The sequence below is a fragment of the Zonotrichia albicollis genome, chromosome 22 (genome assembly GCF_047830755.1).
Source record: "Zonotrichia albicollis isolate bZonAlb1 chromosome 22, bZonAlb1.hap1, whole genome shotgun sequence".
In the NCBI taxonomy this organism is placed as follows: Eukaryota; Metazoa; Chordata; class Aves; order Passeriformes; family Passerellidae; genus Zonotrichia; species Zonotrichia albicollis.
Window position 1 is genome coordinate 8,487,839 of NC_133840.1, and position 16,823 is coordinate 8,504,661.

The window sequence follows — 16,823 nt, forward strand, 5'->3', positions numbered from 1 at the left end:
CACAGGTCCTGAATTTCAGTTGGTTGTGCATTTTTCTGTCCAAAACGTGTTTTCCAAAGCCTGCATTACTTGGCACTGAATGAAGAGAATTGTGTGCTGGATTTGAGTGTATTTGGATTATGCACTGCTTGGTAAATGAAATTGGTGGAGAAGTTTTAGAAAACCACAATATACTGAAGCATATTGGACTTGATGGGCTGGTTTTGAAATGATGCCTGACAGCAATTTGTATCTTTGGAGTAATTTTCATGTGTTGGTAATGAAAAATATTCATTGAATGGACAAGATGATTTATCATTCCTTCATTCTGGAGAACACATTGCTTTATAAGCACACTGCAGTTGGATATAACATTTGTAGTTAACAAATGCTTCAGGGAAGAATGGCACCAGGACAGAAAGGCAGTGTTGTAGGTGGTGTAAGCTGAGCCTCAAGGTGTCTGTCTGATATTGGTGACTGTGAGATCCAAACCTTTGCAGTGAGCAGCTCCCTTTGTCATCCAAGTGGCTCCAAAGCTGCTGAGCAGTGTCCCTGCAGTTCTCATGCTGGGATGTTGGTAGGAGGTGCTCTGTGTTTCTTGTATTTGTGAATGAGTGTCCTGGAGCTGCTTTAAAGCACTGCTGAGATTGGCTTTTGCAGTGCTTGCTTGTGGAATTAGATTGGGATCACCCAATCAGCAAGTTAGAAAGTAGGCAGAGGATTTGGGAGAGTGGACACTTCTGGCATTACTTTCATTATTTTACAATGCAGCATGGAAATAACTCCACCCATTACCTTGACAGAAAAGTTTATATAAAAGGAGTCATGAAGTTCTGCTTATGTGTAAAGGCCATTACCACAAAACAATTTTTTTTCTTTTTTTGTTTCTTAAAGAAGATGATGATGACTATCCACCCCCTGAGAAGAGGCAGAAGAGCACCAAGTCGGCTAATGAAGGGGCCAGTACTAGGAAAAGAAATGCAGAAGAGTCCGATTCTGGTAAGATGAAAATTAAAGATTATTTAATTTCCCTACTTTGTTTTATCAAAAGGTTTTGGGTGATTTTTTGCTGCCAAAAAAAAAACCAGTATCTTGAAAAAAAACCCTGTAACATTAACTGATCGTTTAGAACCTTTTTGAGAGAATTATAGAAGCTAAAAACTTAAAAGATAAAGGGCATTTTTGGAATTTCATTTAAGAGCCATGGCTCTATGTAAATGTATTGCAGCAGTATAATGTTCATCATAGGCTACCTCTGTTGGTTTTTGTTATTTGATACAATGACGTAAATAGACAGATAGAAAGTTGGGATTGTGTGGTTATGTTCTTTCCTGATCCCTTCTGTTGGGTTCTCCACAGAAATGCATAGATGCCCTTCAGTTTAGTTTGGTTAAAGGTGCTTTACCTGGGATTTTTTGTGATCCTGTACCTCTCCTTTGTTCTGTGGTTTGGTTTGGCTTATGGGCTCATTAATCTGTCTGCTTTATAAGGTTCTGTGCAATCAGGAATATGTTTTTTACTTTATATTTTTGAAGGCAGCCCCCAGAGTTCTCGTGGCACTACAGGAACCAATGTGGAAATACAGTTAGAGCTTTTTACAACCCTATTTTATGTTCATGTCTAGTAAAACAACTCCTAATTCTTCCTTTTTCTAATACTTTGCATTTGCTAATTATGTACCCAGCACTGCCTTGGAATTTGACCTAAACATGATAATGATTTCCATGAACTGGATGATGTATTGGACATGGTTCAAGTGTACTGCAGTTGAGGTGTCCCAGTAGATAGAGCTGAATTTCTGCTCTACACCACACATGTCATGTGAAGAGAAAACTTGGAAGCAAAGATTCCTTCAAACTTGCTCCCAAAGTGATACCATACCCCAGCTTACAGAGATCTAAAGGAAAATACTCTTCAAAATGCACCAGTGAAGCTTTGCTCTCTTGGAATAACTAAAATATGTTCCTTCATGCACTGCTGCCTAATTTTGATAGAGTTTGTGATACAATTAGCTTCACTTTGTTTAACTGTAGTGCAGTTAAGTATAAATTGCTCTTTCTCTCACTGAGTGTTGATTGGCTAATCCTGCTTGTGTTGTTGGGGCAATCTGCCCCAAAAAAGCATTGTGCTCATGAATTTCCCTGCCATGTTTGATTGTTGGCCTTGCACCCTGTTTTGGAAATCATCATAGTGCAGAAACAAGGAGTCTGTAGAGCTGATAAAAAAATCCCTAATCTGTGGGGACAGGCAGCCTTTGTTTATATTTTAAGTAATCCTGGGTAACAGAAGGTGTTTTATGATTGAATTAACCCTACAAAGCCAGGATGATTGAATTCTCTTCAGTCATAGCACCAACTGTGCTCTGCTGCATGTTGAGTTCAGCAAGTGTAATCCTCACCTCCTTGCCTTTGTCTGGAATTGTTCAGAGGCTCTTTGCTTCTTTTTTTTTGTTGTTTGCTGAATGCCAGGGGCTTCCCTGACAATGTTGGTTTAGATGCAGAGGCATGGAGTGTTTGGTTGAAAATCTTGTCCACCATTCAACTGTCCTGTCTTTCTCTTTCAGATTCCTCCCAGGATGACTCGTCAGAAGCAAGTGAGGATTCTGAGGCTGAAATCACTAGTCAAGGTCAGTTCTGCAGGTCATTGATTACAGGTTTTTGGGCATTTTTCTATCCAGAATGTATTTTCCATATATTGCACTACTTGGCACTGAATGAAGAGAATTGTGTGCTGGTGTTGAGTGTAGTTTGGAATTGTGCACTGCTTGGTAAATGAGCCTGGTGGTGAAGTATTAGAAAACAGGTAAGAGGAGGAGCTTTCTGAAGTTACTCTGGTAAGAAATTTACTGCAAAACTTGGTGCCCACAGTTCCTTATTTCTGTGTAAGTTTTGAAATTCAAGGCAGTTCCAAAGCTATGCCTGATTTCCATGGACAAAAAACCCAAGGTTTTTAAAAACTGTCTTTTTTAGATGATGATGATGATGAGTACCTGCCCCCTAGCAGGAGAAAGAGGAGGAGGAACACCAGGTCGGCTAAGGAAACTGCCAACAGAAGGAGAAGAAAAGCACAATATTTCAACTCCAGTAAGATGATTTTATCTCCCTGCTTTGTTTTATGAAAAAGTTTTGGGTAATTTTGTCGTGCAGGAGTGCAACACATTAGTGCAAGCCTTCATTTTAGAGTCCTGGGCTCTGTGTAGATGAATTGCAGCAGTATAATCATCATCATAGCTTACCTCTCTTGTTTTTTGTTATTTGTCATGACAATGTAAATTGATGGACAAGAAGTTGAGATTTTCTGGACGTGTTCTTTCTTTATCCCTTCTGTTGGGTTCTCCACAGAAAAACATCCATTCACTTCAGTTTAGTCTGGTTAAAGATGCTTCACCTGGGATCTTTTGTGATCCTCCTTTATGCTGTGGTTTGCTTTGCTTTGGTTTGGTTTATGGGCACATTAATCTGTCTGCTTTTATAGGGCTCTGTGCAGTCAGGAAGGTGTTTTTTACTTCATATTTTTGAAGGCAGTCACCAGAGTTCTGATGACAGGACAAGAACAGGTGTGGAAATACAGTTAAAGCATTTGAGATGTGAAGTGTATTTGTGGGGATAAATTAACATCCTAGGATATTTTTTTCACAGAAATATTTGGAAAGATGTAGCCTAATTTGAATTGTAAATCTTCTCCAACCACTCTCTTTTCATATTTCCACCAGATTCAGTTTTCTGATTTTTGTTTTGCTTTACTTTAATTCACCCAAATCACACCACTCTGGGCCTTGCTATAAGGAAATTGTGATGGTAGTCATCATTATTTTAAGACATGAAAGGCAAATCACCCAAGGTTTAGTGGTTTGGCAGGGTGTGAACAGTCCATCATTGTCCTGCTGGCTTTGCTCTGAGCCCGTGGCTCTCCAACCTGAGCTGTGAGCTTTTCAGGGCAGGTTTTGCTAGCAGCAGTGCTCTTTCTTGAAAATGGAATTAATTTTTCTTTGAAGGTAGGTATCACCATAGTTAGGGGCACCATTACATGAAATTCGGCAGCAATTCTTCTGATAAAGGAAAATGAGTTTCTGATACAAGTAGTTTCACTTTGTTTAACTGTAGTGCAGTTAAATATAGATTGCTCTTTCTCACAGTGAGTGTTGATTGGCTAATCCTGTTTGTCTTGTTGGGGCACTCTGTCCCAACAAAAGCATTGTGGTCATGAATTTCCCTCCCATGTTTGGTTGTTGGCCTTGCAGCCAGTTATGGAACAGCATAAGGTAGCACAGCAATCGTGACTCTGTAGAGATGGTAAAAAAATCCCTAATCTGTGGGGACAGGCAGCCTTTGTTTATATTTTCAGTAATCCTGGGTAAGAGAGGAGAAAATCATTATGATTGTATTAACCCTACAAAGCCAAGATGATGGAATTCTCTTCAGTCATAGCAGCAACACTGCAGTATACCATGTGCAGTTTAGTAAATGTAATCCTCACCTCCTTGGCGTTCTCTGGAATTGCTCAAAGGCTCATGGTAATATATCATTGCTTCTACTTTTATTGCATTCTGTGAGTACAAGGGGCTTCTCTCACAATGCTGATTTAGATGCAAAGGCAGGGAGTGTTTGGTTGAAAATCTTGTCCATGTCCATCATTTAACAATCCTATCTTTGTCTTTCAGATTCTTCCCAACATGACTTGTCGGAAAAAAGTGAGGATGCTGAGGTTGAAGTCACTTTTGATGGTCAGTTCCCCAGGTCATTGATTTCAGTTGGTTGGGCATTTTTCTATCTAAATTCTGTTTTCCAAACCCTGCAATACTTGGCAGTGAATCAAGAGAATTGTGTGTTGGTGTTGAGTGAAATTTTGACTGTGAACTGCTTGGTAAATGATATTGGTGGAGAAGTTTTAGAAAACCACAATATACTGATACATACTGGACTTGGTGAGCTGGTTTTGAAATGATTCCTGACGGCAACTTCTATCTTTTGCATAATTTTCAGGTGTTGGTAATGACAAATATTCATTGAATGGAAAAAAATGTTAAAAAATTCTTTCATTCTGGAGAAAACTTATATAACCACAGTGTGATTATAAATGTAATTTTGTAGTTAAGATATTCTTCAGGGAAGAATGGCACCAGGACAGAAAGGCAGTGTTGTAGGTGGTGTAAGCAGAGCCTCAAGGTGTCTGTCTGATATTGGTAACTGTGAGATCCAAACCTTTGCAGTGAGCAGCTCCCTTTGTCATCCAAGTGGCTCCAAAGCTGCTGAGCAGTGTCCCTGCTATTCTCCAGTCTGTCCCCTTGTGTGTGTTTAAGGCAGATTTCACCTGTTCGATGAATTTCATTAGTGTCCATTGGTTTTACACTTGTTTGAGGGTTTAGGACATTTGAGGTCTTCCAGACAAAATATAGGTACTGTCTTTTGGGATCTACTACTGGTATGATATTACTTCCAGTAACATTACTTCCATAACACAGGTAGTCCCTATCTGCACAATTTATTCTGTGATTCCTTTTGCTATTGCATAGCTGTTTTATGATCATGCCAGGCACATCATATTTCAGAAGACAATGTTTTTTTCCTTAGGAAAGTAGCTCTCTCCTTAGGAAGGTAGCTTTCCTTAGAGGTACCTTTGTTTTTTGCTCTCCTGTGCTTTGCACAGGCCTTTTAGAAGGAACAAATTGTTCCTTCACCATTTGGAACAGGAGATTCCTGAATTTATACAGTTAAGTAATTTGTTGCAAAATTTGGTGCCCTGGTAAGCACAGGTCCTTAATTCTGTTTTAGTTTAGAAATTCATGGCAGTTCCAGTGCTGCACTCGAGTTTCCCTGAACAAAAACCCAGGGTTTTATTTAATTGTTTCTTAAAGATGATGAGGATGACTACGCACCACCTGACAAGAGACAGAGGAGTAGCAGTTTGTCTAATGGAGATGCCAATGTTGAGAGAAGAAAAGAAGAAGAGTTCAATTGTGGTAGGATAAAATTTAAAGATGATTTTCTTTTCCTCCTTTGTTTTATGCAAAGGTTTGGGGTAATTTTGTGCTGCAGGAATGAGACATTTTACTGCAAGCCTTCATTTAAGAGCCCTGGTCTCTCTGTAGGTGATTTGCAGGAGTGTAATCATCATCATAGACTCAGTCATGGTAATATATCTTCGCTTCAATTTTTGTTGCATGCTGTGAATGCAAGAGGTTTCTTTGACAATGTTGGTTTAGATGCAGAGGCATGGAGTGTTTGGTTAAAAATCTTGTCCATGGCCATCATTCAAGAGTCCTGTCTTTCTCTTTCAGATTCCTCCCAGCATGACATGTCAGAAATAACTGAGAATCCTGAGGTTGAGGTCACTGTAGAAGGTCAGTTCTGCAGGTTGTTGATTTTAGTTTTTTGGGCGTATTTCTATCTAAATTCTGTTTTCCAAAACCTGCAATACTTGGCAGTGAATAAGGAGAATTGTGTGCTGTTGTTGAGTGTAATTTCAATGGTGCACTGCTTGGTAAATGAAACTGGTAGACAAGTTTTAGAAAATCACAATATACTGAAGGAGATTGCACTTGGTGGGCTGGTTTTGAGATGATGCCTGACAGCAGTTTGTGTCTTTTGTGACTTCATCAAGTGCTGGTAACAAAAAAATATTCATTAAACAGTGAAGATGATTTAACATTCCTTCATTGTGGAGAGCACATTGCTTTATAAACACACTGTAGTTACATGTACATTTGTAGTTAACAATTGCTTCAGGGAACAATGGCACCAGGACAGAAAGGCAGTGTTGTAGGTGGTGTAAGCTGAGCCTCGAGGTGTCTGTCTGATATTGGTAACTGTGAGATCCAAACCTTTGCAGTGAGCAGCTCCCTTTGCCATCCAAGTGGCTCCAAAGCTGCTGAGCAGTGTCCCTGCAGTTCTCATGCTGGGATGTTGGTAGGAGGTGCTCTGTGTTTCTTGTATTTGTGAATGAGTGTCCTGGAGCTGCTTTCAAGCACTGCTGAGATTGGCTTTTGCAGAGCTTGCTTGTGGAATTAGATTGGGAGCACCCAATCAGCAAGTTAGAAAGTAGGCAACACATTTTTGACAAAGTGGACACTTCTGGCCATATTTTCACCATTTTACAATGCAGCATGGAAATAACTCCACCATGACCTCAACAGAAAGGTTTATGAGAGGAGTCATTCCATTCTGCTTATATGTAAAGGCCTTTAGCACAAAAGTGAGAGTGCTCTGAAAAGGTTTTCTCTGACAGAGTATAACAGAACTGAATTGGTACAAGATATATAAATATGTGATAATATTCTTGCTAAATAAACCATACCGTTGGTGATGTGGGTGCATATTTTTCTACATGTGAAATTAGTTTCCTTTGTGTGCTCTACCCATTTGTTCTCCCTGAGATTGAGGTATTGGTCATTGGGCAGTTTAAAAAGCCCATTAGCTTAGGGAAGATAGGGATGGATTGGGAATTGCCAGGCTGAGTAGCAGCTCTCTGACACATTGCTAGGTTTGCTGTCCTCCTGTTTTTGCACTTATGTGTGTTTAAGGCAGATTTGACCTGTTTGGTAGATTTCATTGGTTCCCATTAGTTTTACACTGGTTTTAAACGTGATTGTAGAACATTTGAGGTCTTCAAGAAAAAACATAGCTGCTTTTGATATCTACTAGTGCAATGATATTATTTCCAATTAGATAAGAAAGGCAGACCCTATCTGCACAATTTATTGTGATTTCTTTTGCTGTTGTATGTTTTTTTTAATGATCATTGATGCCCAGTGCTGTTTCAGAAGACAATGTTGTTTTCCTTATGGAGTACAGGAGCAGCTTTGTGGTTTGCTCCCTTGTGCTTTGCACACACATGTGCTTTTGGAGGAACAAATTGTTCCTTCACAGGTTAGGAACAGGAGCTTTCTGAAGTTGCTCATGTATGTAATGTCTTGTAAAATTTGCTGCCCTGATAAACACAATTCCTTATTTCTGTTTTAGTTTCGAAATTCAAGGCAGTTCCCGTTCTGCATGCAAATTCCATGGACAAAAATACAGGGGGTTTTTTATTGTTTCTTAAAGATGATGATGAAGACAATCTTCCACCTGATAAGAGACTTAAGAGCAAAAATTTGGCCAATGAATCTTCTGAATCTGAGAGAAAAGCTGAAGAGTTCAGTTCTGGTAAGATAAAAATTCTAGATGAAAATACTTATGATTGTATTAACCTAGAAAGCCAAGAAGATGGAATTTCCTTCAGTCTTAGCACCAACTGAGCTCTGCTGAATGTGCAGTTTAGCAGTGTAATCCTCACCTCCTTGCATTTGTCTGGAATTGCTCAAAGGCTCATGGTAATATATCTTTCCTTCTATTTTTGTTGCATGCTATGAATGCAAGAGGTTCATTGACAATGTTGGTTTAGGTGCAAAAGCATGGAGTGTTTGGTTAAAAATCTTGTCCATGTCCATCATTCAACTGTCCTGGTGTTTTTTTCAGAGACCTCCCACCATGACATGTCAGGAACAAGTGAGAATCCCGAGGTTGAGGTCACCCTTGAAGGTCAGTACCAGAGGTCCTTAATTTCAGGTTTTTGGGCATTTTTCTATGCAGAATGTGTTGTACACATATTGCATTACTTGGCAGTGAATCAGGAGAATTGTGTGCTGGTATTGAGTGTAGATTGGACTGTGCACTGCTTGGTAAATGAACCCGGTAGAGAAGTTTTGGAAAACCACAATATAGTGAAGCAGATTGGACTTGGTGGGCTATTTTTGAGATGATGCCTGATAGCAGTTTTTATCTCTTGCATAGTTTTCAGGTGTTGGTAATGAAAATTATTGATTGCAGGGAGAAGATGTTATAGCATTCCTTCATTCTGGAGAACCCATTGCTTTATAAGCACACTGTAGTTAGATGTAACATTTGTAGTTAACAATTGCTTCTGGGAAGAATGGCACCAGAGCAGAAAGGCAGTGTTGTAGAGGAGCCTCAAGGTGTCTGTCTGATATTGGTGACTGTGAGATCCAAACCTTTGCAGTGAGCAGCTCCCTTTGTCATCCAAGTGGCTCCAAAGCTGCTGAGCAGTGTCCCTGCAGTTCTCATGCTGGGATGTTGGTAGGAGGTGCTCTGGGTTTCTTGTATTTGTGAATGAGTGTCCTGGAGCTGCTTTAAAGCACTGCTGAGATTGGCTTTTGCAGTGCTTGCTTGTGGAATTAGATTGGGATCACCCAATGAGCAATTTAGAAAGTAGGCAGAGCATTTTTGATAAAGTGGGCACTTCTGGCATTACTTTCACTGTTTTACAATGCAGCATGGAAATAACTCCACCATGACCTCGACAGAAAGGTTTATATGAGAGGAGTCATTCAGTTCTGCTTATGTAAAGGCCTTTAGCACAAAAGTGAGTGTGCTCTGAAAAGGTTTTCTCTGACAGAGTATAACAGAGCTGTATAGGTACAAGATACATCAATATGTGATATTATTCTTGCTAAGTAAACCGTGCCCTTGGTGACATGGGTGCATGTTTTTCTGCATGTGAAATTAGTTTCCTTTGTCTGCTCTACCCATTTGTTCTCTCTGAGATTGGAAATATTGATAATTGGGCAGTTTAAAAAGCTCATTAGCTTAGGGAAGATAGGGATGGATTGGGAGGTGCCAGGCTGAGTAGCAGCTCTCTGACACATTGCTGGGTTTGCTGTCCTCCTGTCTGTCCACATGTGTGTGTTTAGGCAGAGTTGACCTGTTTGATGTGTTTGACTGGCAGACATTAGTTTTAAACTGGTTTAAATGTGGTTTTAGAACATTTGAGCTTTTAAAGACAAAACTTTGGTACTGTCTTTTTAGATCTACTAGTGGACTGACATTATTTCCAACTAGATAAGAAAGGCAGTCCCTACCTGCACAATTTATTCTGTGATTCCTTTTGCTGTTGCATGGCTGTTTTACACTCATGCAATGCCCAGTGCTGTTTCAGAAGACAGTGTTGTTTTCCTTATGAAGTACAGGAGCAGCTTTGTCTTTTGCTCTCTTGTGCTTGGCACAGGCCCTTTTGAAGGAACAAATTGTTCCTTCACAGGTAGGAACAGGAGCTTTCTGAAGTTGCTCATGTATGTAATGTGTTGTAAAATTTGATGCCATCATAAACACAATTCCTTACTCCTGTTAGATTTTTGAAATTCAGAGCAGTTCCAGTGCTGCACATGAGTTCCCTGCACAAAACCCCAGTGATTTCTATTTGATTTTTTTTTTTAGAGTCTGATCATTCCTACGTGTTCCGTGGGACAAGGCAGAGGAGCAGCAGGTCAGTTAATGAAGAGTCCAGTACTCCAAGAAGAAAAGAGGAAGAGTTCAGTTCTGGTAAGTTGAAAATTCAAGAGTATTTCATCACTCTGCTATGTTTGATGAAAAGGTTTTCTGTAATTATGTGTTGCAGGAGTGAGACATGCTAGTGCAAGCCTTCATTTAAGATCCTTAGTCTCTGTGTAGGTGAATTGCAGCAGTATAATCATCATTATAGGTTATCTCTGTTGGTTTTTGTTATTTGGCTTGATGATGAAATTAGATGCAGAAGTTGGGATCTTTTGGTTTTGTTCTTTCCTGATCCCTTCTGTTGGGTTCTCCACAGAAATGCATCCATGTGTTTCACTTTAGTCTGGTTAAAGATACTTCACCTGGGATATTTTGTGTACCTCTCCTTTATCCTGTGGTTTGGTTTCGTTTTTGGTTTAGGGACACATTAATCTATCTGCTTTTGTAAGATTCTGTGCAGTCTAGAGTATATTTTTTACTTTATAGTTTTGAAGGCAGCCAGCAGAGTTCTGATATCAGTGAAGGAAAAGATGTGGAAATAAAGTTATAGCATTTCAGATGTGTTTTCTGTGCTTACAAATTACCATCATAGGCAATTTTTTCATTGAACTATTTGTAAAGACGTTGCCTAATGGAAATTGTACGTCTTCTCCAATCATTTTCTTTTCATATTTCTACCAGGCTGGCGTTTCTGACTTTTGTTTTGTTTTTAATCACCCAAATGACACCACTCTGGGCCTTGCTATAAGGAAATTGTGATGGTAGTCATTATTTTAAGTCATGAAAGGCAAATCACCCAGAGTTTAGTGGTTTGGCAGGGTGAGAACAGTCCATCATTGTCCTGCTGGCTTTGCTCTGAGCACATGGCTCTCCAGCCTGAGCTGTGTTGGTTTTTACAACTTTCTATAAGACAAGTATGGAGAATTGCACGTGGTTTTGCTGAATAGTGTGAGATGAGGGTCTGTGGTGATTCTGGGTCCCCAGGCAGGAGCAGAGGTGAAACTCTTCACTGTGAAAACCCAGCTTTTTTAAGCAGTCAGCTGATTAATCAGTTACATACTTTTGAGGATGTGTAATCTTCACCTCCTTGCCTTTGTCTGGAATTCGTAAAGGCTCATGGTAAATATATCATTGCTTCTTTTTTTGTTACATGCTGTCAATGCAAGGGGTTCATTGACAATGTTGGTTTAGGTGCAGAGGCATGGAGTGTTTGGTTAAAAATCTTGTCCATGTCCATCATTGAACTGTCCTGGTGTTTTTTTCAGAGACCTCCCGCCATGACATGTCAGAAACAAGTGAGAATCCCGAGGTTGAGGTCACCCTTGAAGGTCAGTACCACAGATCCTTAATTTCAGGTTTTTGGGCATTTTTCTATGCAGAATGTGTTCTACACATATTGCATTACTTGGCAGTGAATAACGAGAATTGTGTGCTGTTGTTGAGTGTAATTTCAATGGTGCACTGCTTGGTAAATGAACCTGGTAGACAAGTTTTAGAAAATCACAATATAGTGAAGCAGATTGCACTTGGTGGGCTGGTTTTGAGATGATGCCTGACAGCAATTTGTATCTTTTGTGACTTCATCAAGTGCTGGTAACGAAAAATATTCATTAAACGGTGAAGATGTTATAGCATTCCTTCATTCTGGAGAGCACATTCCTTTATAAACACATTGTAGTTTCATGTACATTTGTTGTTAAAACTGGCTTCTGGGAAGAATGGCACCAGAGCAGAAAGGCAGTGTTGTGGGTGGTGTAAGCTGAGCCTCAAGGTGTCTGTCTGATATTGGTAACTGTGAGATCCAAACCTTTGCAGTGAGCAGCTCCCTTTGCCATCCAAGTGGCTCCAAAGCTGCTGAGCAGTGTCCCTGCAGGACATGCTGGGATGTTGGTAGGAGGTGCTCTGTGTTTCTTGTATTTGTGAATGAGTGTCCTGGAACTGCTTTAAAGCACTGCTGAGATTGGCTTTTGCAGAGCTTGCTTGTGGAATTAGATTCCTTTTGCTGTTTTGTGGCTGTTTTATGATCATGCCAGACACGTCCTGTTTCAGAAGACAATGTTGTTTTCCTTATGAAGTACAGGAGCAGCTTTATTTTTTGCTCTCTTTTGTTTTGCACACATGTGCTTTTGGAGGAACAAGTTGTTCCTTCACAGGTAGTGTACTGGTTTAGGGCAAATTTGTTAAAGAATCTGCAAAGGAGGGCCCCTCCAGAAAGCAAAACCCACACGGCCCCTCCCCCCAACCGGTTCGGAAAAAATTCCTCGGAGAGAGGTGGAAAGAACCTGTTTATTTGACTGGCCCCGCGCCCCCCAGCACACAAAATGAACAATACCCGATGACACCGCTCTGAGAAAGATGGCAAAATCAGAAAGTCTCTTTCGGGGGGTGGTTGCTCTGTTCTCAGTCCCTCCGGCGCTGGGGCAGCTGCTGCAGCCGAACCCTTGGTGTTCCCGGGTCCCAGTCCGGAGCAGGTTCGAGATGGTCACAGGAACAGGAGAGGAAAAACAGTCCAGGAAGCAATGTGGACTGTTTAGCTAGAACTAGCTAATAAGCAGAGGCAGAAAGCAGAGCAGAAGCAAGAGCAGAAAAAGAGAGCAAGCAAAAGCAGCAAGCAAAAGCAGCAAGCCCAAAGCTGGAAGAAAAAAAAAAACAGCTCTGTCTACTGCTTGTCTCTGTGTCCTGATAAGAGAAACCCAAACAAAACTTCCACTCTTCAGTGCCGGTCTTAAAGGCACAGAACAGATGAATGGGGATATACAAGCATCATAACATCACCCCAGGACAGGTAGGAACAGGGGCTTTCTGAAGTTGCTCATGTAAGTAATGTCTTGTAAAATTTGGTGCTGTCATGAACACAATTTCTTATTCCTGTTAGATTTCTGAAACTAAAAGCAGTTCCGATGCTGCACATGAGTTCCCTGCACAAAAACCTAGTGATTTCTTTTTGATTTCTCTTAGATTCTGACCATTCCTACGTGTTCCCTGAGAGGCGACGGAGGAGCAGCAGGTTGGGTAATGAAGAGTCCAGTACTCCAAGAAAAAAGACAGAAGAATTCAATTCTGGTAAGATGAAAATTCAAGAGTATTTCATCACCTTTTCATTTATGAAAAGGTTTTCTGTAGTTTTAGTGCAAGCCTTCATTTAAGAGCTCTGGTCTCTGTGTAGATGAATTGCAGCAGTATAATCATCATCATAGGCTGCCTGTGTTGTTTTTTCTTATTTGTTATTTTGATGATGAAATTAGATGCACAGGAAGTTGGGATTTTTTGGTTGTGTTCTTTCCTGATCCCTTCTATTGGGTTCTCCACAGAAATGCATCCATGTGTTTCTCTTTAGTCTGGTTAAAGATGCTTCACCTGGGATACTTTGTGTACCTCTCCTTTATCCTGTGGTTTGGTTTTGTTTTGGTTTAGGGACATGTTAATCTGTTTTATAAGATTCTGTGCAGTCTGAAGTATATTTTTTACTTTATAGTTTGAAGGCAGCCAGCAGAGTTCTGATATCAGTGAAGGAAAAGATGTGGAAATAAAGTTCTAGCATTTCAGATGTGTTGTTTGTGCTTATAAATTACCATCCTTGGATATTTTTCACAGAAATATTTGGAAAGATGTAGCCTAATTTGAATGGTAAATTTTATCCAACAACTCTCTTTTCATGTTTCCACCAGGTTGGCTTTTTTAATTTTTGCTTTGTTTTGCTTTTAATCACCCAAATCACACCACTCTGGGGCTTGCTATAAGGAAATTGTGATGGTAGTCATCATTATTTTAAGTCATGAAAGGCAAATCACCCAAGGTTTAGTGGTTTGGCAGGGTGAGAACAGTCCATCATTGTCCTGCTGGCTTTGCTCTGAGCCTGTGGCTCTCCAACCTGAGCTGTGAGCTTTTCAGGGCAGGTTTTGCTAGCAGCAGTGCTCTTTCTTGCAAATGGCATTAGTTTTGTTTGGAAGGTAGATATCACCATAGTTAGGGATTACCATTACATGAAATTCAGCAGCAATTCTTCTGATAAAGGAAAATGAATTTCATTGCCTGTGCTGGCTGCAGTATTAACTGAATTTATTGGAGAAAAGAAATCTAGGTGGTTTGTTTTCCTCAGCGTAATGCCATGTGCTTTATACCTGACTGTGAGGAGGGAGTGTGAGGAAGGGGAAGTGTGGTAGGAAATGACCTGGACTCTGACTGTGCCTTGGTTTTGACAAGAATTTTATAGCTAGAAGGGCTGAATGTGGACCTTTGAGTCAGACTAAAGCTTTGTAACACGCCTTTTTCTGAGATTTGTTGGTTTTTACATGTTTCTGTGAGAGAAGTGTGGAGAGTTGCACGTGGTTTTGCTGAATAGTGTGAGATGAGGGTCCATGGTGATGCTGGGTCCCCAGGCAGGAGGAGAGGTGAAACTCTTCACTGTAAAATCACATCTTTTTTAAGCAGTCAGCTGGTTATCAGTTACATACTTTTGAGTATGTGTAATCTTCACCTCCTTGCCTTTGTCTGGAATTGCTCAAAGACTCATGGTAGTATATCATTGCTCCTGTTTTTGTTGCCTGCTGTCAATGCAAGGGGTTCATTGACAATGTTGGTTTAGGTGCAAAGGCATGGAGTGTTTGGTTAAAAATCTTGTCCATGTCTATCATTCAACTGTCCAGTTTTTCCCTTTCAGATTCCTCCCAGCATGACTCATCAGAAGGAAGTGAGGTTTCTGAGGCTGACCTCACTAGTGAAGGTCAGTTCCCCAGGTCACTGATTTCATTTGGTTGGGCATTTTTCCATCTAAACTGTGTTTTCCAAAGCCTACATTACTTGGCACTGAATGAAGAGAATTGTGTGCTGGTGTTGAGTGAAGTTTGGATTGTGCACTGCTTGGTAAATGAACATGGTGGAGAAGTATTAGAGAGCCACAATATACTGAAGGAGATTGGACTTGTTGGGCTGGTTTTGAGATGATGCCTGACAGCAATTTGTATCTTTTGCATAATCTTCAGGTGTTGTTAATGAAAAATACTCATTGAATGGACAAGATGATTTATCATTCCTTCATTCTGGAGAAGACATTGCTTTATAAACACACTGCAGTTAGATGTAACATTTGTAGTTAATAAATGCATCTGGGAGGAATGGCACCAGAGCAGAAAGGCAGTGTTGTAGAGGAGCCTCGAGGTGTCTGTCTGATATTGGTAACTGTGAGATCCAAACCTTTGCAGAGAGCAGCTCCCTTTGCCATCCAAGTGGCTCCAAAGCTGCTGAGCAGTGTCCCTGCAGTTCTCATGCTGGGATGTTGGTAGGAGGTGCTCTGTGTTTCTTGTATTTGTGAATGAGTGTCCTGGAGCTGCTTTAAAGCACTGCTGAGATTGGCTTTTGCATTTCTTGCTTGTGGAATTAGATTGGGAGCACCCAATCAGCAAGTTAGAAAGTAGGCAGAGCATTTGTGAGAAAGTGGGCACTTCTGGCCATAATTTCACTGTTTTACAATGCAGCATGGAAATAACTCCACTATTACCTCAACAGAAAGGTTTATATGAGAAGAGTCAATAAGTATAATAATAAAAAACAAAAGTTGCTTTCTTTTGAGATCTACTAGTGGAATGGTCTTATTTCCCGGTAGATAACACATGTAGTCCCTATATGCTCAATTAATTCTGTGATTCCTTTTGCTGTCGCATGATGGTTTTATGATCCCACAATGCCCAGTCATGTTTCAGAGGACAATGTTGTTTTCCTTAGCAAGTACAGAAGCAGTTTTGTTTTTTGCTCTCTTGTGCTTTGCACAGGCCCTTTTGAAGGAGCAAATTGTTCCTTCACAGGTAGGAACAGGAGCTTTCTGAAGTCACTCAGTTAAGTAATTTGTTGAAAATTTGGTGCCATGGTAATCACAGTTTCTTAATTCTGGTAAAGTTCTGAAATTCAAAGCAGTTCTAGTGCTACACTCTAGTTCCCTGAACAAAAAAACAGTGATTTTGTTTTTGTCTGTTTAAGATAATGATGATGACTACATGCCCAGTGAGAGGAGACAGAGGAGCCCCAAGTCAGCCAGCGACTCAGGCAGTAGTGTGAGAAGAAAAGGAATAAGGTTCAATTTTGGTGAGATGAAAATTCAAGATGATTATGTTTCTCTGCTGTATTTATGAAAATGTTTTGGGAAATTTTGTAGTGCAGGAGTGAGACATATTAGTTCAAGCCTTCATTTATAGTCCTGGTCTCTGTTTAGGTGTACTGCATCAATGTAATCATCATCACAGGCTGCCTCTGTTGTTTTTTTGTTATTTGATGTGACAGTGTGATTGGAGGCACAGGTTTGGATTTGGATAAATTTCTTTTTTGCAGCTGTGTTTTCTTTCAGAAATAGGATTTCTGGGGGTATTTTGCAACACCAGGACTTGGAGAAATAATGGATTAAAGTAGAGAAGGCCAGATGCCTCCTGATCCATGTAGTTGTACAGGTTTCCACCAAAACAGCTCCATGTACTTTCTGTAACCTTTATCAAGCTTTTGAGCACTCAAATCTAGGTAACTGTCAACAGCACCTATAATCTGCCTTTATCTCTGGAGGCTGCAAGAGCTGATGACTGAGTCACCAAAGAG

General features: G+C 40.3%; 1 protein-coding gene across 9 annotated transcripts in view; it reads left to right on the plus strand.

Moving 5' to 3' along the window:
• Window positions 1-16,823, plus strand: part of GTF2I (general transcription factor IIi) — a 74,978-nt gene that overhangs the window by 33,389 nt on the left and 24,766 nt on the right. For 4 of the 9 annotated variants that reach the window (XM_074556739.1, XM_074556733.1, XM_074556734.1 and 1 more), the window contains exons 15-27: window positions 874-978; window positions 2,543-2,605; window positions 2,949-3,062; window positions 4,640-4,702; window positions 5,834-5,938; window positions 6,257-6,319; window positions 7,938-8,120; window positions 8,433-8,495; window positions 10,188-10,292; window positions 11,510-11,572; window positions 13,203-13,307; window positions 14,905-14,967; window positions 16,218-16,322. In XM_074556739.1, the coding sequence (XP_074412840.1) occupies window positions 874-978; window positions 2,543-2,605; window positions 2,949-3,062; window positions 4,640-4,702; window positions 5,834-5,938; window positions 6,257-6,319; window positions 7,938-8,120; window positions 8,433-8,495; window positions 10,188-10,292; window positions 11,510-11,572; window positions 13,203-13,307; window positions 14,905-14,967; window positions 16,218-16,322 (1,200 nt within the window). The remainder of the gene's footprint in view (window positions 1-873; window positions 979-2,542; window positions 2,606-2,948; window positions 3,063-4,639; window positions 4,703-5,833; window positions 5,939-6,256; window positions 6,320-7,937; window positions 8,121-8,432; window positions 8,496-10,187; window positions 10,293-11,509; window positions 11,573-13,202; window positions 13,308-14,904; window positions 14,968-16,217; window positions 16,323-16,823) is intronic. The other 5 variants (XM_074556737.1, XM_074556735.1, XM_074556736.1 and 2 more) reach the window with 5 other exon arrangements.